At 38.7% G+C, this 23237-nt stretch overlaps 1 protein-coding gene across 2 annotated transcripts in view; it reads right to left on the reverse strand.

The window, feature by feature from the left end:
• Positions 1-23237, reverse strand: part of POT1 (protection of telomeres 1) — a 107785-nt gene that overhangs the window by 63143 nt on the left and 21405 nt on the right. For both annotated transcript variants that reach the window (XM_063309574.1, XM_063309573.1), the window contains exons 5-9: positions 22373-22423; positions 20769-20883; positions 12603-12733; positions 9628-9918; positions 1031-1186 (exon numbers count right to left, since the gene is read on the reverse strand). In XM_063309574.1, the coding sequence (XP_063165644.1) occupies positions 1031-1186; positions 9628-9918; positions 12603-12733; positions 20769-20883; positions 22373-22423 (744 nt within the window). The remainder of the gene's footprint in view (positions 1-1030; positions 1187-9627; positions 9919-12602; positions 12734-20768; positions 20884-22372; positions 22424-23237) is intronic.

Raw genomic sequence — 23237 nt, forward strand, 5'->3', positions numbered from 1 at the left:
ATTGTTAATGTGGGGATATTTTGAAGGGAAATCCTATTGGAAAAAAGGCAGGATATGTATCTAACAGATACAGATCATTTAGAATGTTGACTGTTTTGTTACATGATAAACATAAGGTGAAGCCAGACTCTAAAGAATATGTACAAACATTTTAGATAATACAGAAGGTTCTTTGTGAGCAGCAAATATTTACAAAAACATATGCAGAAGGTTCCAGAATACTACGCAGTGAAATACAATTTGATCCACTTCATTTAATCTAAGCCTGTTTTATTGAGCAGAGAAGTTGTCTGTTTCTCACTTCATATTTACTACCAAGATCTACTTATGTCAGACCAACCTCAGCCATGCACTTAACAGTAAAGTGGGATTATATTGTAATCTTAAGAATTTAATAGTTCTAGATACTGTATACCCTTATTGAAGAACTGTTTGCAATAATAATTCTTAGGTTACAAATAGCCTTCCTGGAAGCAAGATGGCACTCTTCAATAAGGAATAAATATTACTTAAACTAGTTTCTTTCTATTTCTAAAACTGTACATTGTAGAACTCTGAGAAAAAGTGTATGTATTCCAAAATGAAGTATTCAGAAATTAGCATTTGTGAACAAATCACAAATGAGTTATTTCTTAGGCTTTCACAGAAGACCATATTCATTTTTTTCAAAATATAAACCAGTATAATTTACAAGAGAGGACTGCAATTAAAGAAAAAGTTTATCTGAATTATAGGAAAGAAACTCTTTTCCGTATGTTCACACTTGTACTCCAAAAACTGGAATATACAGTAATTCTTTAATTAAAATACCCGTTTTCATAATAAATTAAATTAAATTGGTCTATATTTTTCCCCAGGAGATTTGGTTTGTTGGGACTAATCAGGGGCCACTGCACAATTTATATTAATTCAATTCATTTAATTTAAATAAATGTATATCTAGAGTGTTAACTTTTAGCAAGAGCATAAATGAACAGTTAAAGTAAAACTAGCAAAAAATGAAGTTATAATTGTCAAGGAGTGTCTTTACCTTTAGTAGCTTTGCCACCTGCACATGATTATCATAAGCTACAACATCCACTGTCAGATGTTTTAATCGATGGATGAGACTGCCATCTCCCTCTAGATCTTCTTCTTTAACAAGCACTTTACAAGACGGGAAAGGGCATTTTGTGCCATCCCACACCTGCAGTGAAACAAAATTCACTCTTTTTGGAAACAGACAAAATTGTACAAACAATATTCCAGATTAAGGCTGATACGACAATAAAGGATGGAAAACCTGGGCTTTCAAGGTGTTGTTAAAATTATAATTTCCCAAAGCTGCTTCTTCAAATACATTATTTGATTTCTTTGAGACAATATTTCTCTAAAAAAAAAACTTTTGCAGTCTTCCTGAAGAACAATTTAAGCTTCTAAAAGAACAAGGCAGAATACTCCTAAAAATGCTAGTGGCAACGTTTTGGATAAAAAGTTTGCTTTATTCATCCTCCTGAACATGTAAGAAGGCCATGCAAAATATTTCAACCATCTAACTAAGCTGAGAGTTTGGAACCTAAAACAAAATTCAAGTTTGGAATAAAATATGCCGTTTTTAATGGCTACAAAATTCAAAATGCTTTACCCAATGGAAGACAGAAACTCAAAATGAATCAGGGCAATATTCTAATTCTAAACTCATAACAAAACATGTTTCTTTTTGTGCAAACTCCATTACTCCGTTAATCGTTATCTGCTTGAAGGTTATGGGAAGTTCTGAATCTGAATTCTCCATGCCTGTCTTCAATTTTCTATCTTGATCAATAAAACATCATTGGTACAACAGAAGAAATCAGAGGTTTGTTGATAAACATCTATTTTAAGCATAGGCACATACTCTCAGTGTATTTTGTATTGACTTGATTGTTCTGGACCATACCGATGTTATGATTTGGAAGAATACCTCAAAACATTTTTCCAGTCTGAAACAAAAAAGCCGACTATAAATGGTTTAATGAATGCATTAAATACATTTCTAAAACACCCCAAGACTTTAAAGGCATTAATATACCTGGCTAAAATTTTCAGAACAGGAATGAGTATTGCCTAAAGACAGTGGTAGTGTTAATGCAGGTCTATTACTTTAACTTATGGCATGTCTCTATCTACTGTACTCAGAAAGATGGTGAAAGAAATAACAAAGAATCAGAATAATACAATTAAAATGTCAACCTGAAGATTTTGCCAGAATATAACATCCCTAAAATATGTTGTTCATGCACATGTGCAAAACTTTTTCCTATTTTCCTTATTAATGATAGGATCCCATAACCAATGTTTCAGATAAACTGTAGATCCAGATAATCAATGTCCAAATCTGAGAGATATCAGTATGCATCTGACAGAGAAAACACTCAGGCCATCTAGTGAAGTAAACATATAGCTTCCTGAAAATGAAGTCAAAGAACTAGAATATGGAGAATATTTTTAAGACGGTAAAATTATTTACAAACCACTTTTATTGTAGTTTTCTATTGACAAGTCTAGTTATAGTAGGCTCCATTTCAAAGGAAAAGTTATCTTTGACTTAAGCAGTATAATTATTCAATTTATTAACTGCAAGTATGATAAAGCTAAAGCTTACTGAGGTGAAGAAAGCAAACTGCTATTCACACTGTGAATTATAGACTAGTCATGTGGGTTCTTCTTCCTTATTACTTCTTTGAGACGATACTAGTATTTCTTTATTTACTGCTGCTTGCTCCTGTGGATTTAATTCTTAAAAAAAAAAATCACAGCAGTTGGCAAACACCTGCCAGCTGCAGCTGCTTTTTCACTCTCCTGCCTGGTTTTGCAGATCTCTTTGAATGGCCATTTGTGTATTTCAGAATAGAAAACCATTATCACAAATGGCATAGAAGCTTAGCAGTAATGTAAACAATTTCTTTGTTAATAACAGAATTCCATGGTTCTTCCTGTATTGTAAATGACATTGCATGGCTGCAAGAGCTGAAAGTTTTTAAAGAAATCCTTGTGAGGTTCTTATTCATCATAAGCCAATGCTGACAGTTCTGTATACATGTCAGAAAGAAGTCCGCTGTTAGTCCACAGTTAGTCACCTGGATATAAAAATGATGATGATGATGGGATCTTTTAAAGAATAAGGTTAATACTTAATATTTTACTATTCTAAATTCTAAATATTTTAAACTGTAAGCCTCCTTGAGTGGTCATTTTATACAGAAAAGTGGCATATAAATTAAGTAAAATACTAATCTGAATATAAGCATATTGGCCCTAAAAAGATTAAACCAGATTATTGCCTTCTACTATTTATGATGAACTAAACAATGCAAGTGATGAATGTCATCATTTTTCAAACATGGATGCTTATCTTCTGTATATAAAACAGGAATTTCACTTTCATCCTACAAAACTAAATGGATTTAATTTGCCCAGTGATTTTCAGACCTTATTTATGGTATTTCATTTCAGTTGCATAGAGTTTTTATAGGGCAGAACTAAGCCAGCACAAAGCAAAGCAGAAAAGAACAAGCTTGGAAGAAAACAAAGATAATAACATGTTCTAATATGGAGGCTCCTGGTCATGGTCCCTTTAGTTACAAGACACTATCAGTGGCTTTATTTTTTTAAAAAAACAACTCTCTCAAGGCAGAAAGACCAAACAAATACCTAAGGGACCGTCTCATCCCTATCACATCAACCTGTCCCACCCGGTAATGCAGAGAGGGCATGCTACGGACCCCGTCTGTAAGACAACTCCATCTGACAGGGTCCAGGAGGCGGGCCTTCTGTGAGAGCTCAGGGAGCGGGGACAGAGAGTGCGAGATGGAACCCTGGCTCAACACTACAGAGTTGGAAAGTGCCCTCCATTCCCTCAATTTCATGAGAGAGCGTCAGACGCCAAGCATTATCATAGAAGAACCACAGATAGGTCCTTCCCAGCCCGGTGCCAGAGAGGAAGAGGGAAGAGCCCCACCACCCGTGGAGGCAAAAGTAAGGGTGCAGAGTCCGGGGTCGCATGGGACCATACCAGACCCCAATGGAACTCCACAAGAAATGCGGAGCCTGGAGGCGAGGATGTCTGCTATGGAAGTGGTGTTGCAGCAGGTATTGAGAACCCTGGAGACAATGGCATATCCCTTGGCAGAAATCTCAACTCAGCTATCCAGAGTGGTGTTGCCGGACTCACAAGGAAGACAGTGTACCCTAACCCCAACCCAGGATTTCGAATCCCCAGTGAGGCGCCGGCAGAGTGGAGGCCACCCAGAGAGCCAAGGTGACTGGGGGAGAGCTCTGCTCAGCGGGGTGACACTGGCTGCGACCCCGAAGGACATGCAAGTTAAGTTCGATGGACACCCACGACAGTTGGCATTCTTCTTGACCGTGTCCATATACATGAAGGAATATGGGTCTTGCTTTCCCACTGAGTACAAGAAAGAGAGCCAAGTAGGAGCCAGACTCCGGGGACCTGCGGTGGGGTGGTTTGTGCAACTGCACGATGCCATGGCCCTGGAGCTGAACAGCCTGCATGACTTCATGAGGGCACTGAGAGACCGGTTCGAGGACCCACTCAACAAGATGAGGGTGAAGACACGTATCCAGCAACTTAGGCAAGGGGGAAGGACCGTGGCGGAGTATGCCATGGAGTTCAAAGCTCTTGCTGGAAAAGTTATGGACTGGTCGGAAACCACTAAGTTTGATTACTTCAAAGGTGGCTTGCAGCCAGAAATCCTGAGATGGGCGCTCTGCCACGGAGACCCCCCCACTTTGAAAGAATAGATCTGCCTAGCAGGGGAGGTGGAGAATACCCAATACCAATTCCGTCGGCAACTCCGAGCGCAAACGATGGGGAAAAATAACGTAGCCCCAGGTCAATTTCCCTTCACCCAGCGAAAACTCTTCCATGACAAGGAGGACCAGAAAGACTGGCCAGGGAAAAGAGGCAGCTGTTTCAAATGCGGGAAGGACACCCACGGAGCAGCAGAATGCCCATGCGGGGAATCAGACGCACTGAAAGGAGCAACCAAACCGGCTAAAACCCCACCAACTAGACGCAAGGCAGCCACTGCAACAGCGCTGGCCCAGAAGGATCCAGAGGTGAAGACCCTGATTGACTCCAGTGAAGACTCCAAACAGGAGGAACTGGAGCTGGCAGGAAACGAATTTCACCTGTTCTAAATCGCGCCCACGAGCAGGTGGAAACTCCAGGGCACAACATGCCTACTTCAGAGATAGACGACAAGGAAGACCCTTTGGTGAGTGATGATTGCCCCACCTTGCTGGTGAAAGTAGAACTAAAAAACTTAAGAACCCAGCACAAAGCCAATTTGACAGCTATGTTAGACTCGGGGTGCACAAAATGCTTGATACACTCTGCCCTAATTGACACACTGAGTCTTAAAACCAAAAGACTTAAAAATCCAATTATTTTCACTCAGATGGACGGTTCAGTTGCCCACAGGGGAGCCGTGGAATTCCGGAATGAGACTTTGGCCATGAGGTTGGGGGGGGGGCATAAAGAAACCTTGCAATTTATTGTAGCCCCTATTGCCAACTATTCTATCATCCTGGGGCTCCCGTGGCTAAAGAGTAGAAAAACACAAATCAACTGGGACTCAGGTGCTTTATTGTTTAAAAATGGGGCTAGCAACCTCTTTACTGTACCACAACCCCGGCGGAATGTAGCCGGCACCCTCCTCAACCACACCCCTGTGGCAGAATCTGTGGCACAGCCCGACATTCCACCTGAGTATACAGACTTTCTTGATGTGTTCGATGATAAAGAGTGTGACCAATTGCCTCCTCACAGAAAAACTGACTCTGCCGTTGAAATTGACCCAAAGGCTAAACTACCTAAGCCAAAAATGTATGCTATGTCAGAAACTGAGAAACAAGTTCTCAGGGAATTCATTGACAAAAACTTAAGAGAGGGGGTTCATTGAGCCTGCCAATTCACCTTTGGCAGCCCCGGTGCTCTTCTGGGCGAAAAAAGATGGCTGAGACTCTGCACGGATCACCGTAGAATAAATGCCATCTCAATAAACAATCAATACCCTCTCCCCTTAATGAAAGACATCCTATCACACCTATTGAAGGGAAAAGTATTCACCAAACTTGACTGCAGAGAAGCCTACTTTAGAATTCGAATTCGGGAGGGGGATGAATGGAAAACAGCATTTAACTACCCTCTAGGTTCCTATCAATACAAAGTCCTCCCATCTGGGTTAGTGGGGGGCCCTGGAGTGTTTATGCAATATATCAATGAGGTCCTCCATGAGCATTTGTACAAAGGGGTCCTGGTTTACTTAGATGACATTTTAATCTATTCTGACAACTTCAAAGACCATGTTCAGCTTGTCAAGAAAGTCTTGCGCAAACTGAGAGGTACTAAGCTGTATGCCAAGCTCTCTAAATGCGAGTTCCACAAGTCCCAGCTGGACTATTTGGGCTATCGTATTTCTTCCAAGGGGGTCGAAATGGATCCTGCCAAAGTACAAGATATCATGGGGTGGGGACCCCCTCGCACCAGGCGTCAACTTCAAAGATTTCTAGGCTTCGTGAATTTCTACATAAATGTTATCCCCCAATTTGCTCAAATTGCTTTGCCTCTGACTGACTTGTTGAAAACTAGAGGGAGGGGGGAAACCCAGAAAGTTTCCTCCCCAGGGGCTAGACTTACTTGGACTTTTGATCGTCAAACAACTTTTGACCGTTTAAAGCTTCTTTTTACTAGAGAACCCATTCTGGCTCACTCAGACCCAACTTGCCCCTTTATTGCGCAAGCAGATGCTTCTGACTCAGCTATTGGGGCAGTTTTGGTTCAAAAAGATGAAACAGGTTTCCCCCACCCCTGCACGTGCCTCTCATGCAAATTTTCTGACTCTGAGCGCAACTGGCCCATTTGGGAAAAAGAAGCTTTTGCTGTAAAGACTGCTCTCACACATTGGAGGCATTTGCTAGAGGGTACTTGCTATCCCTTTGAGGTTTGGACTTATCACAAAAACCTCCAAGCTTTACAAACCCCCAGGAAATTGAACGGCAAACAAATTCGTTGGGCTCAATTTTTTAGCCGTTTTAATTTTACCCTAAATTTCTTTCCTGGCAAGAGGAACTTCCTTGCTGATGCACTTTCTCGCCTCCCGCAATATCACACTGCTGAAACTCAAATTGTAGACACAGCTTTCTCTCAAAAGCAGCTTGGAATGGCTTGCGTAACACACAAACAAGCAGTAGCCGGGAAAGTGAAAGTGCAGGCTGACCTAAAAGAGGAACTGCTTCAGGCGCTCCCTAATGATCCCTGGCTGCAATGTAACAAAGCCCAATTAACTGAAATTGACAACGTCTGGTATTGTAATGGCAAAATCCATGTGCCTGAGTCTCTTCACCAGACAATTTTGCACCATTCCCATGATCTGCAGGTCATTTTGCCCTTGCAAAAACTCTCCACTTGGTGAGGTGCCAATTTTGGTGGCCCTCCCTTTGTGCTGATGTACACTCCTATGTCACATCATGTCACGTCTGTGCCCAAGCGAAGAGAAAGGGGGGAAACCACAAGGACTTTTACAACCCATAGCCTCCCCCAAGGCTCCATGGAAAGAAATTGCCATGGATTTTATTGTGAATTTACCTGAGAGTAAAAACAAGACTGTTATTTGGACTGTAATTGATTTGTTTTCCAAGCAGGCTCATTTTATACTTTGTGCTAAAATCCCAACTGTTCAGCAATTAGCCAAGCTATTTCTCATGCATATCTATAAAATTCACGGGTGTTCCACGCGTGTAATTTCTGGCAGAGGCGTCCAATTTACTTCCAAATTTTTGAAATTAATTGGTGTCCAGCAATCCCTCAGCTCCTCAAGCCATCCGGAGACTGACGGAGCAACTGAACGAGCTCAGTCTACTCTAGAGCAATTCTTACGCTGCTACATTAGCTTCCAACAGGATTGGATGGACCTCCTCCTTTTCGCTGAGGTTGCTTATAATAATGCAGTTCACCAAAGCACTGGATTTTCCCCTTTTCATATTGTTTATGGCCAGGACTTCATTCCAATACCTGAACTTCAATTACAATCCTTGCCTGACTCCTCAGTAGCTGACTGGGCTGCACAGATTGCCACTAATTTGCCAGTCATCCGCCAGGCATTAGATCACACCCATGAAACATGCTGACAGTGTGGCATGTGATATATGTATTCTAGTTGATGCAATGATGCTTCTACTTCAGACCTCCGAGTTGATGACATGGAGATTGGTGTGTTGGTGATCCTGTTCTATGCAGTTTCAGGCCCTCAAGCCTTAATTCAGATGAACGCCTGACAATTTACAACAGGCATATAACTTGTGTTATATTCTGGGACCCACACATATAACACAGCGCTTAGAAGATGCAGTCTTGGTATAAATAAACAGCAGAAGGAGAAGGTAGACATCCAATGGAGTAGAATGAATTGCTCAAGAGCAGATTGTATGGGATTATTGTTTATTGTACATTCATGCCTTGGATTTGCATTTTAATATAAGCAACAGCTACAATGTAGGAAATGGTTTCAACAGATTTTCTTTTCATGTAGTATAAACATCAATTGGTGTGAGAAGCTTCATCACTGCATCACGGAAGGAATAAAATACAATTTTGCACTGTACCTTAACGTATGAAAATATGTTCTTGTAATAACTCTAAAATGCAAATACAGAGTATGAACATAGGAGTCATTTAAATTTCTGTCATTATTTCAAAGCAAGGAATCTTTGGTTCATCAATAAGCGTCTGAGAAATTTAAGAACAGAAAGGAAAGAAGCAATTACCACTCTAAGCAAGTCTTTACTAAAGGTATTACAAATGTATCTAAACAGATGCAAAAGTAATGTATATCTATATGCCAAACATTAAGTCTCTCACAAACACAGAATTATCACAATGCATATCTTTATTTTGATATATTTTATGCTTTTAAACTTTCAGAATTTCAAATAGTTGCAAGAGAGGTTAACTGAGAGGCTCTTGCATTCCACAAATATATTTCAACCATATTTTCTTAATTTATTTCCAAGGCACATAAAAAGCAATCATAGTTGCATTGGTTCATGGGAAAAAATCCAAAATCCATAGCTGGGTAATACCAAAAGATTCATAAAATATTTAACAGGACAACAGAAATATGGATGATGACCATATTTGAATTCTGAATTCAAACAGGGATGTTTACAATTACATAGCATTGTCTCCTTCCCAAGCTACTATTAATGATTTGAATAACTATCAGAGCTATCAAAAGTCAGTCTAGCTAGATGCCACCATAAATTGATGCAAAACATGGCCAGTGAAAAACAGAAGATGATTAACTTGCTTGAATGAATCCTCTGGCACCCAAAAGTTTAACACTTTTTAAAAAAGTGGGTACTCCAAGACATTCAGGAACCATGAAATGCAGCATTTCTAAAAGAAGAGTTAAGATTTATTTTTATTGTGACACTGCTGATGATATATGTATATGTATATAATATAACCTATTATATTCTTCCTCAGGGCTAATGTGTAATTACTGTTGAATTAAAACATAATGAGGGCAGGAATAATAATAATAATAATAATAATAATAATAATAATAATAATAATATCCAGACCTTGAGAAGATAAGAAGATCCATCCACTTTAGCTTTTCCTACTAGCTGGCAGGTGAATTCAAAAAACATTGGTGGCTGGATGTCCCTTAATTTTTTCGTGGGAGCTGGATTAGAAAGATTACTTGCCACCCAAATACGCAAGTCTTCTACAGTTTTTCTGTCTTCATCAGTAAATGAAAACGTTTTGCTAGATGTTCGGGGAATCACTGGGGCTCCGATAGTACCATCAAATGTAAGTGCAGAAAATGCAATGCCTGAAATCCCCTGCATCTGATTATTGAATTCTTTGATCTAAAACAGTAAGAATAAAAATGATGTATCATGTAGAAAAAAGTTCATCCTAAGAAGTCACCGTAAGACTTGATACAGGCCTGCAATTTATTTATTTTTTGTATTTATTTTTATCCTGCCTTTTTTTTATAAATAACTCAAGGCGGGGAACATACCTAATACTCCTTCCTCTTCCTATTTTCCCATGCAATAACCCTGTGAGGTGAGTTGGGCTGAGAGAGAGTGACTGGCCCAAGGTCACCCAGCCGGCTTTCATGCGTAAGGCAGGACTAGAACTCACAGTCTCCTGGTTTCTAGCCCAGCACCTTAACCACTAGATCAAACTAAAATTATGAAATAAAATAACAAAATGTTTAGAAAGTGTAAATTACAGTTAATAATTGGTTAACCTTACAGTTTCAGAACATTTCCTGTGTTTGATAAGTTTTTAACTTTCAACTGATGGAACTGACAAAGTCCTTCATTCTTCTATACGTTCTGGGGTCATTATCTGAAATCCAACACATATAAACTGAGTACATATGGCCATTTTATTTGTAGTAAAACATACTGTGATGCCTTCAAGAATCAGAAGCACAACGTGGCTAATAATGCATTTGTTTTTATTTATATTTTAATGGTAATTTTAGGTGATTATGTTTTTAGTGTTATTTTATTGTAAACCACCCAGAGTCCCCCACTGGGGGAGATGGGCGGTGATATAAATTAAATGAATGAATGAATGTAGGGCTAAAGACTCAGTACTGTAGATTGCCTTCCTGTTTCTGAAAGAAGACATTAGATTGCAAAAATGTTGAAATTAAGTGTGTTCCAACTAGAAGCAATGCAAGCCTGCGCTGCTGATGCTTGATGTAAACAGCTGTATTGCTATAATAAACATCTGATACAACATTTTCATTTGCAGTTGGTTGCTAAAAGAATTATCAACATCTGGGAGGCATAAGAGTTTCAAAATTAAGTACTTTCCAGATAATAAATCTTCCTAGATAAAAATAAAACCCGACTCTGGTGCGATAAGTCAACTTCTGTAATCAGTTTTCTTTATTTAGCTGGTCACCAATATAAGCTCTTATGAGAATGCATGGTCAAAGAGCGTGTCTCATACACTGTCTTGCTCAAATGGCTCATTCTTTCAAATGCTACTCTCTCCCAATAACACCTGGGAGAATGCATTCCTCTCACCCTTCCCTCAAATGAATCCTCAAAATGTGGCAAATTAGCAAATGCTTTCATGTTAATAAATATCTAAAAATAAGCCTACCTAAATTAAAAAAAAAAAGTGGACTCTACCACCATAGGAAATAGTGTGCTTAATTTAAATCAGGTATACAGGCAGTCCTCGTTTAGCTACCACAATTGGGACCAGCAACTTAATCATTAAGCGAAGTGGTCGCTAAGTGAAATCGCAACTGTGTTTATGATCTTCAGTTTTCCTTTGCTTTACAGACCTGCGAAGGCCGTAAATGCAAGGATTGGTTGCAAAGTTACTTTTTCGTCACTGCTGTAACTGTGAACGATCACTGTATGAGGCAGTTGCTAAACAAGGACTACCTGTACATTAAAAGAATAAGCTCACCTAAGGTACAGTAGTGAACTAAATGAAATATAATCCTTAAACAGCATAATCACACATTCTAACAGGATCTAAATCAGTGCCCAAGTTTGCATATGTTTCATTCTCTAGTGAACAAATATTCTGTGATATTTGAGAATTCAAAAAATCCACCAGAACAGCATTCTCGGAGTTGAACAAACATAAATATGCTATATACCAAATATTTACCTTGCTATATATTGTTAACATCCCCTAATCCTAACCCACTGAACAAAGCAAACATTCACAATTTTCGCCAGTAAATCGTACTTTGCAACCACCTCACTTACTAAATTTGCAAAACTATACCCAAAATATCTCTCTTCCATCAAGATTAAAACATACTGAAAAGTGAGAAAGGAGGAGAGTTACAAGTTCAAGGACGGTTACATTTCTGCTAAAAGAATAGCAAAAAAAAAAAAAAAAAGAAAAGAAATGAGAATAGAGTAATGACCAAGAAGAGGCAGCAAAAGAGCATCTCTAATCAGTGTTTGTGAATGTTTCTTTTTCTTTAATATATAAAAACATTTTTAAAGTGCAGAATATCTAACAGGAACAAGCATATTTTCACGGATCACAGTCCAAGACCCACCTACCATCAAGCTGTAGATCACATACAAAAACACACCCTTATCATAAGACGAAGACAGAATGCAAATATTCTAAGAAAGCTTCAGTTCCGCTTGTCTACAAGAATGATATGGTTAGTCTTCTGACTATGGCAGAGAACTTAAAGACTTTCTGCAGCCCATTAAAGTCCAGAAAGTGTCTAAGAATTTCTCTTGAAGTATGGTAGAAAGGAACATTCCTAAATAGTTACCCAATTAACTATAATTAATTTAATCCAATTGTAACTGAATTACAATTAAATTCAGATTTTTTTCCTTAGACCACATCCCCCAGCATGCCACCGAAAGGCCAAGTGCAGCCCTCTAGTGCAGTTTAGGGGGTGGGAGTGACCTATTGCATCAGCAACCTCATAAATGGATGGAATTCTGTCACAGGTTAATGCCAAGAAGTATCTGCTCAGTTTACTTTTAACAGACACCAAAACGTTCTTACCACATAGCACAAAGTGTGTTCAAATTACCTTTATTCTGTGAAATCGAACAATATCGCCAGTTCTGTAAATGTGTGGAAGGGCACCTCTGACTGCATTAAAAAATGAACACACCAACTTCACATTGGACTGATCTACAATGGTCACCACTGAACAATAATCTGTAAAGATTGAGAAAGAGAATTAAAAAGAAGAACAGAAAGATTATCATGCAAAGGAATCCAGGTTTATTTCTTTGTTTTTTATTTTCCTGACACAAATGACATACATTGGAATATAAGGACTAAACTGTAAGATTTCATATGATTTCACCACTAATTCTTCGTCCATCTTCCACAGTGCCAATACAAATGGATGAAAGTAATGTTTATGAAGTTGATATAACGAACAGCAAAATCTGGTTAATTAGTAGCAGACTGACTATCAATACCTTATTTTTCACACAAATTTTTATCTTCCAAAAGTTGTCAGCTACCATAGCAAACAAACTGTATTCTTTTCCTTTCAGGACAATCAATTAGACCCATCCAACTGATTTGAAACCAAGAAACTACATGAATGGATGAGTGGATCAATAAAATACAATCTATTTAACAATCGTTCTCAGACAAATATTCTGTTCCATGAGTGTTTTTAAATGGATTTTTTTTAAAAAAATCTGTAAATACAGGTAAATGTACCTATACATGCAACTTTTTCTAGCTAGAGCTTTTGAATGCAGCTAGTTTATATGCATGTAATTTCTTGAGACAGTTTTACAAAAACAAACAAAAAATAAAAATAAATCTTTGCATGCTTATTTTCCCACTATGAACTATGAACTTTGAACTATGGTGTTATCAAGGAGATGAAAAGACAAGATAGGAAAAACAAATTACACCAACAGTGTCAAACTGACATCTAATTCTAAGCTTATGCATTATATACATGGGGCTACCCTTGAAGAGTATCTGGAAGCTTCAGCTGGTCCAGAATGCAGCTGCGTGGGCTATTTTTGGCACCCCTAGGTTGGCACATATAACACCGTTGCTGTGTGAGCTGCACTGGGTGCCAGTTTGCTTCCAGGTCCAATTCAAGGTGTTGATTATCACCTTTAAAGCTCTACATGGCATGGGGCCAGGACACCTGAGGGACCGTCTTATCCCCATTACATCGGCTCACCCCACCCGATCATCCAGAGAGGGCATGTTGCAGACCTCGTCCATAAGAGAATTTCATCTGGTGGGGTCCAGGAAATGGGCCTTCTCTGTGGTGGCCCCTGCTCTCTGGAACATCTTGCCCCCGGAGGTGAGGCAGGCCCCTTCACTCCTGACCTTCTGGAAGGCCCTGAAGACCTGGTTCTGCCGTCTCGCCTGGGACAGGAAAGTGAATAACCATTCTTGAAGGTGGCTCGCACCCTAGAGTCCCTCCCACCAGCCTGGATTTTATACCTTTCTTGGATTTTATATTTATTTACTGTATTTTATAATAACTGTTTTTATGAGATTTTAATGTTTATATTTCGAGCCTGATTTTATTGTAAACTGCCCAGAGTCCCTCTTTTGGGGGAGATGGGCGGTGGCTAAATTTGAATAATAAATGAATGAACTTATTTTAATTTTAAAAAATGGTCAAGAAATTACATGCTGGTAAAATATACAAGATCTAAGGTAACAGCCTGAAAAGGAATCTCTTTTTCAAACCTGGACAAATATTCTGGTTGCTAAGATTTACAATTCTGCATCTTTATGGGTTATCTCAGTTCAGTAAACAACACAGGATATATAGAGTTAAAATTCTTTTGTAGACAGAAGTTACGTTAGTTACAGTGCAAAACAAATGTCAACATATCCTTATGGATTTACTAGACTCTGGTATTAAAGTACAACTAACATTTATAAAAACCATTTTTTTTAATAACATGTTGAATTGCAGGCATCCTACGGAGACTTAATATAGCCTCAAGATTCTTCCTTGGTTCTTACTCTGCTTTGTTTTAAAACACATGGCACCTTGGGATTGCAGATATACTCTCTTAAAACAAGTTCCGTGTGATTCCCAGACTGAAATCAAACAAAAGCTCCACATTTGAGAGGTATTTTAGTATGTCCCGAAGTATTACAATCTCCATGGAAAATGGAAACTACTACCGTGAGACTTGGTAAGCAGTTTATTGGAATGGACCCTCCATATGTGTGGTGGACAGCAACGATGACTGATTGCTCTTTCATTCATTACTTGATTTATGACTTTATATATTCTGCATTTCATCAACAGAAAAACAAAACTCAATGTGACATAAATAATTCCCCCACCTGCTTTACAATATATACTCACAATAACACTGTGAGAAAGGTTACAGTTACTAAATTCTGACAAAAGATTGACAAGGCAATCTTTGGCCAATTTAAGCACCCAACTGTTTTAGGTAAGACTGAAATGTTAGAAGCACTGAATTAACTGAAGCATTTTGTTAAATAAATTATTTTATGTGAAGTTTGCAAAGTGTGCCTTAAACAAACAAACAAAACTGAAGATGAAATCCAATGCTGTGCTACCAGACTTCCACTAATGCAAGAGGATTTTCTTCACCTTTGTTCTAGAGCATCTCATGTGGTCCCAAAGTGTCCTTTAAGGGACTGGAGGACCCTGTGCATGAATTTTAGGTAGCTTTTGCAAGGTGGGAGAAAAAGGATCCCTCCTTTTACATTCTGTCTGTGGAATCTGCTTCTGTTGATTGCAAATATACCACTGAATACCACTACAAAGATCTTTACAGTAACCACACATTTCATTTATTTGAAAGCATATTTCAGATAAAAGAAATATTTATTTGCAAATATTAACAGAAAAATAAGATGAGGAAAAAGTGATCAAAATGCTCAGGAAGCCAGCAAATCCTCCAAGAAGATATGGCAGGGAAAGAGAAACAGGCAATAAGCCTTTTAGATAAAGCTGTAGAAATTGACTTCTTTAGATGGGGATTGTACATTAGATGGGTGGTGATAGAATGCTTTTTGGAAAAGAAAAAGGGTAGCGATTATTTTAGTTTCTATATTTTAAGTTTATTGTATATTCTGTTTCTAACAGAGTTTTTATATTCATAGGAGTGACATCAACATCATTGAAATAAATAGTTAAAACTAGAAAGAATACCCTTCAACCGATCAATCCAGAATTCAGGTCAGAAGAAAGAGTTAATTGTGAAGAACTGCTATTGTCCTGACAAGTCCATGAGTTCAGCATGGCACACCATTTTATCCTATTTTTTGTCAAAGAGATCTAATTAAAAATCTAAATCATCCCAATGTTTCTTTCATAAGATAAACTTTTTATAAGCTATAAAAATTCTGGTTCTTAGTATAAGATTTTTTATCAGTATCCAAGTGTTAATATCTGATGTCTTCAGAATACAGCCTCCCATCACAGATATTTGTCCAGAGTACTTCATAAGTGAAATTAAATTGTAGTAACGATGCATTGTAATTGCTATTATAATATGAGGTAACATTTTACAATATTACAGTACATGAAAATCATTTTATAATATTTAAAAAGGGGTTTTTTTATGGTGAGGCATCTATAACAGTCCAAATTAAATTACTGCAAAAACTAATATTCCATTGGCATAAAGATGTATAAACATACTATTTCCTAGGATTATTTTCTATACCCCAATGGTTTTATGCTTAAAAGCAATTAAAAGAATACTTTTGGTTTGAGCATTCATATTTTATCACTGCACATTTCTTTATTTAAACAGCTAAATCTCTTTTAAAACAACAAATCTATTTTATTACAGTGGCTAAGGTCACTGTTAATTTAAGTTTTAATTATTTCAATGGGCCTATTATAAACATCACCAAATTTGGATTCAACCAATTATTTACAAGGACTTTGTTTTACCATTAGTCCATCGCAAATAACAACAAAATCTTTCTTAAGTTTCTCATTGTTGCATAACTCACATTACACACACACACACAATGTTTTTATAAATAGTTTACAGGAATAGAAAAACTCTATGAATTATACTGGATGAAGAAATTATACTTCTTTCTCCAAATTATCTAAACTTCCAACCCTTTCATATGCTTCATTTTCTTCTTCAAAGCTCAGTATGATTATGGTCACATTTGCAGTGGAATTTTAATTAGCTAAATAGTAGTTTATGGGCATATTTGAATAAAGTTTGCAGACCAAAATGGGTGTGTAAATTGTTTGGAAAGGAACCATAATAACCACCCCAATGCACATAACCCTAACTGTGACTAATCTGAGAAAGACGGGGGAAATTTAAATGAGAAAAGAAGCAGAACAGCTCATAATGTATTCTTCATCATTTTGTTAGAACATAAGAATCACTACAACTATCTGGAGTCTCACAGCAGCATCACATTCTTCTGAAAATTCTGTATGGCTTTCCATATTTGAACTTCTTTTCTGGTGGTATAATTTAATTTGGGATGTTTTAATATAGTTATTCTTGGAAAAATGTAATTGCACAATTAGTACAGAGAACACTGCAAATTTCAGATACAATCCTAAATACATTTATGCGGAAACAAATTCAAATGAAATTACGCTTTTGTTAGCAATTAAAAGGGTTGGCTGACTTCAATATTGCATATTTTACTTCCCTATTCCAAGAACACTCACCCCAATGTGGTCACTTAATACAGTAGTGTTAAATTTACAAAGAGAGAATGCAAGTCAATATCTCTTAAAAATTAATGCACAGGAAACTGCCTTATACTAGCTGTGTTTTTGTATCTCTTATTAAACCAAGTTCCACGATGAGAAAACAGCCTATGGCCAACTTGGTTCCCCAATCCAGAGACTTCTTTTTGGTGGTGGGTGCCTCTAAGTCAGTGTTTCTCTACCTTGGCAACTTTAAGATGTGTGGACTTCAACTCCAGTCACTCATACCCTTGTTATCTCTCATATAGACTATTGCAATGCGCTCTACATGGGGATACCCTTGAAAATATCTGGAAGCTTCAGCTGGTCCAGAATGCAGCCACACGAGCTGTTTTTTGTGCCCCCAGAAGGGCACATGTAACACTGCTGCTGCACGAGCTGCACTGGGTACCAGTTTGCTTCCGGGTCCAATTCAAGGTGTTGGCTATTACCTTTAAAGCCCTACATGGCATGGGGCCAGGTTACCAGAGGGACCGCCTCTTCCCCATTATATCAACCCGTCCCACCCGATCGTGCAGAGAGGGCATGCTGCGGACCCCGTCTTTAAGACAACTTCATTTGGCGGGGTCCAGGAAGCGGGCCTTCTCTGCAGTAGCTCCCACCCTGTGGAACATGCTGCCCCCGGAGGTGAGATTGGCCGCATTGCTCCTGGCCTTTCAGAAGAGTCTGAAGACCCGGTTCTGCTGCCTCGCTTAGGGTGGAGAGGGGAATAGATCTACATGGGGATGGCTGCTATAGACCACTCCTCCCACACTTGAACTGTTTTTAGATTCTTTCGCCACTTGTACTTTTTATCTTTACTCTTATTTATATTATTTATTATTGTAATTTTATACTGTATATTTTATTATTGTTGTTTTAATTGATTGTTGTAAACCGCCCAGAGTCCCCCAATGGGAGGAGCTGGGCAGGGACAAATTGGATAAATAAATAAACAAACTCCCAGAATTCCCCAGCCAGCAAGGAATTCTGGGAGTTGAAGTCCATACGTCTTAAAGTTGCCAAGGTGGAGAAACACTGCTCTAAGTCCTTTGTTTTCCTGTCTCCCTATTGATTACTTTCTCATCTATCTTTTCTTCTGAAGTTTAGCACTGCATTGACAAATGAGAATAATCAAAATCAGCAGCAGAGGAGACAGCTGCTGAACTTCTCTTCCTGCTCCATAGTGGGCATACCGCAACATCCACTTAATTCTACATTCAGAAAGCCTACTACTGTTAGAAGGCCTTCAGTGATAAACATGGAGTACAAAAAACAAAACAAAAACTAGAGCTGGTAATTTTAATGTAAGATAAAAATTAAACTCAGTATGATTTAAGACCAGATAAAATGAGAGAAAGGGGTGATGGTGAAATCTACGTAAGAGAACAAAATTAATAGGGCTTAAGCAAAATATGGTGAAAGAGGTTTGGGCACATCCAGGTTTTATTCTGGACCACTGTCTGCTATGATCATGCCTACTTCCCCCTTGACCTGGTAATATGCACATTCCTGCCCATTCTGCAAGACCACATTTTATTTATTGATTTATTTAAACTTACTGGTCGCCCAACTCCAGTGGACTGTGCAGTACGCGAAACTAAAAAAGACATGAAAAACAGCTAAAGATATGAAATCAAAGGCAGTCTGGACTAAAATGCTCTAATAACAAAATCCACAAAACAAAACAGGGGCCATTAAACAAATAACAAACATCAACCCCAGGCCTGGGACCAAACCTAGGTTTTCAGAGCTTTCCAGAATCCTAGGAGAAAGGGTGTCATCCTTATCTCTGGGAAGATGCTGTTCCAGAGGCTGGCTGCAACAGAGAAGGCACGCTTCCTCAGCCCCACATGATGGCAACATTTAATGGAGGGTACCTGGAGCACACTTACTCCGCTAGAACATACTGGGAGCCAGAAATGATTGGAGACAAGTGTTCTCTCAGGTATCCAGGCCCTATGGCATACAGGGCTTTATAGGTTAATAACCACCACCCTGAATTTCACTTGGAAGCCAACTGGCAGCCAACACAGCTCACATAGCAATGGAGAGGCACCTGTTACTGCTCGCACCGCTGCATTTTGAACCAGCTGTAGCTTCCAGGTGGTCTTCACAAGCAGCCCCATGTAGAGCACATTGCAATAATCCAATCATGAGGTGACCAGGGCATGAGTGACTGTCTGAAGGGCCTCCCGATCGAGGAAAGGGCACAACTGGCACAAAGGATGAACTGTGTAAAGGCCCACTTGGCCACAGCTGCCACCTGCTCTTTGGACAGTAGCCGCAAGCCCAGAAGAACCCCAAATCACACACCAGTCTTGACTGGGGAAGTTCAGCCCCTTCCAAGACCAAAGATGGTGACATCCCCAACCCAGGGGGTCCAAACAGCCACAGCCATTTAGTCTTGTTAGGATTCTGCCCCATCAAGACCCAAACAGCTTCCAGACAGTGGGTCAATACAGTGACAGCTTCACTTGTACTGCTTGGGGTTGAGATGTAGAGCTGGATGTACAGCATACTGATACCGCACCCCGAACTGGCAGATGACCTAATCCAGTGGTTTCAAGTAGATGTTGAACAGAAGAGGGGAGATCGTCGAGCCCTGAGGCAACCCACACAACGGGCCACAGATGTGATCTCTCTCCATCTGTCAATACCAACAGGAACCGACCGCTGAGGAAGGAGGTAAACCACTGGAGCACAGTGCCTCACACCCCTAACCGCCGCAGCTGGTCCAGAAAGATACTGTGGTCGACAGTATCAAAAGCTGCTGAGAGATTAAGGAGCATTAGGATGGATACACTCCCTTCATCCCAGCTCTGCCAAAGGTCATCAGCAAGCATGACCAATGCTATCTCTGTGCTGTACCCTGGCCTGAAGCCAGACTGAAATGGGTCCAGATAATCTGTTTCCTCCAGATCCTCTGTCGCTGTCATCCAACCACCTTTTCCACATCCCTCTCCAGAAAGGGCTGATAATTCTCCAATAGGGAAGGGTCCAGCGATGACCTCTTGAGGCAGTGGCATACCACCACCTCCTTCAAGGCTCTTGGTACCCCCTCTCTCAAAGAGGCTGAAACCACCACATGAACCCATCCTGTGGTCAACCCCCGGGCTGCTTTAATAACCCAGGTGGGGCCAGGATCTAACAAACAGGTAGCTGGACTAACAGACAAAAGGAGTTTGTCCACTTCCTCAAGTGTAACAGAATCGAACTCAGTCCAGATAACATCACATTACTGTTCCCTGGGCAACTCATTAGAACTTGCCCAGTCAGATTCCAACTCCAAGCGATTAAACCTCTCCTGAAAAATAAAGTTGTACACCATAGTTTATTGTAACTAAAGGCAATTTCTAGGATATTGTTATGAACTGTCTATCAAAGGCAATGACAATTGAATGTTTACTTGATTAGCTATGGCAGTTTATCAGGAATTGGCCATTAGTCCACAATCTACTTTGGTACTCATTTGCTTAAAAAAGGCATATACTGCAACACATTACAATTTTAATGTCTATATTCAATCATACATACCAGTTCCTTTGCTTAAATATGGAGGCTTGAAGAATTTCACAGCCCCGTACAGGTTGACAACAGTTCCATTTTTAAGTTGATTCAAAGGAGTATATGTGTATTGGGGAGCAACATGCTAGCAAGACAAAAAACAAAATGATCCTATGAGAAAAAGATCTATGGCAAGCTAGTCAAAAATTCTCTATTTTTTTCTTGCTAAGCTTTAAAATAGTAGAAACTATTATGAAAAAAGAGATCTTTCCCATATAAACTAGAGGTCAGTAACTTTTTCAAGTAGTGGGTATCACCATGCAAATTCACATGATGCCATGATTATTTTTTTATTAAATACAGAAGTAGCTCTTAAGAGATCTATTCTGTGAATTCTGCCACTACAAAAATAAGAAAGAACAAAAATTAAAACAAGTACTTCAGAGAACCAACAAAAAGATCAGTGGATGCCATCTAGGTCGTGGTGTTATGATACCCATAGTGCCCACATTCTAACCTAAACTATGATCCTTATTTATCTTACACTCAATTATCAGGACGTCAATGAACTCAATGAAACTTACTGATGTACATTTGTATAGAATCACACTGCCAAGTTACGTATAATTTATAATTTATTTATTTTATGAAGATGTCACTTTATGGGAAGACAGTACTTGACTAGGTTGGAAACAATTGTAATTCCACCAATGTATTTTAAAAAAACTATTTGCAGGACATTTTATAATGTGAATGGTATAAGCTACTTGGATGGGAAGATAAAGATACAATACAGGTAGTCCTTGTTTAATGACCATAATTGGGACTGGCAACTCCATCACTGAGTGACGTGGTTGTTAAGCGAGACATCAGATGATTGCAATGGACTTACAACCTCACTTCCTCTGTTGCCGTTAAGGAAATCACCCGTGGTCGTCAAGCGTGACATCACATGGCTGCAACTTCTGATTTTACTGCCAGCTTCTCCACTGACTCTGCTTATTGGAAGATGGCTCTGAAGCACGCAAATGGCAATCATGTGACCATGGGATGCGGCAGCCATCATAAATATGCACTGGTTGCGAAGCGCCTGAATCTCAATCATGTGACTGCAGGAATGCTGTGATGGCTGCAAGTGTGAAGACTGATCATAAGTTACTTTTTCAGTTACTGGCTCTCTAGTCCAGTGAAAGCGGTTCTAAATATACACAAACATGCTTGGAACACTTTAGATGGCCCCAAAGAAGCTGTACTGAATCTCTGAGCAGCTCTTTCACAGCTCTGAGAAGTGAATCCAGAGGGGTTCTTCACTTGCAAGCAAAGTGTCTTTTCAAATTATTTCACAAGCATAAGAGCTAATTCTCCTCTCATCTTATGAGAAAAGAAATATACCCTTAGTTTGAGAATCACTCAGAAAGACTTTATATGTACAACTATTCTGTTTCCTTGGCAACAGTATAGTAGTTACCTTCTTCCAGGATATTTTTGGACATTACATTGAGCCTGCCAACCTCTTCCCAGTCCGGATAAGGTTGGTCCTGGCCCAGCCACCAAATGACCCACTATCCATCTTGTGAGCAGAGAAAACTTATTTTAGATATTGAGCCCACAATTTTTATTGATTCAAAACTTACCATGGCTACAGTTTCAGTCCCAGTCATAATTCGTGATGATCTAGTACAAACCTGGAAAAAAAAAGAATTAAAGACTGTTAGCACTGTAAAACAAACTAAAGTAATTTCAGACTCTTCATGCCAATATTTCAACAAGACTTTCATTAATTAATTAAAATTAAACAATAAATTAGGTATTATGTCAGAAATGAACATTTCTTTGATGTGCTATGAAGCTGGCTAATCTAAAAGAATAATGATCTCCTGTTCGTTCTCTAAAAGAAAGCCATTACTTCGCAAATAGATTCACTGCATATTTATTATTTCAAAAACATAATAGTAAGCCAATTAGGGACATCTTCAACTCTTCAAGCCAATTATTATTACAATCCTACCTAGGAGTTTTATTTCTCCTGTAACACTTGATTAAATCTATAAGGGACACTGTGAAATTCAGATTTTATAACTTGGACAATTAGATTTAAAGATCTAATATAGCATTGTCTGATAATTTTAATTGAATTTTCTCTCTCTGCATATGATATTGCTTTTAGTGTCTGCAAATAATTGGTTTTAATGTTTTTAACTTTTTGTTTAGTTACGTATTTATTTTATTTGTATGCTGCTTCAAAAACTCCCAGCAGCCATCATAAAATAGACAATATAAAACAAACACCATATAGAAATTAAAAAACATTCTTTCTGCATTCTGTGTTTTATCTATTATTAATGACCATGAGCGTTCATATTCACTAGAAAGGAAAAATATAAAACAGGGAGGTAGCTTTGAAATTCCGTTAAGCATCAGAACTGCTTTTCTACCTGGCAGTTTCTAAGGTACAAAAACAACAAGTTTATGTATCATTTAAAAAGTTCTTAATTTTAA

This window comes from Candoia aspera, chromosome 7 (assembly GCF_035149785.1).
Source record: "Candoia aspera isolate rCanAsp1 chromosome 7, rCanAsp1.hap2, whole genome shotgun sequence".
In the NCBI taxonomy this organism is placed as follows: Eukaryota; Metazoa; Chordata; class Lepidosauria; order Squamata; family Boidae; genus Candoia; species Candoia aspera.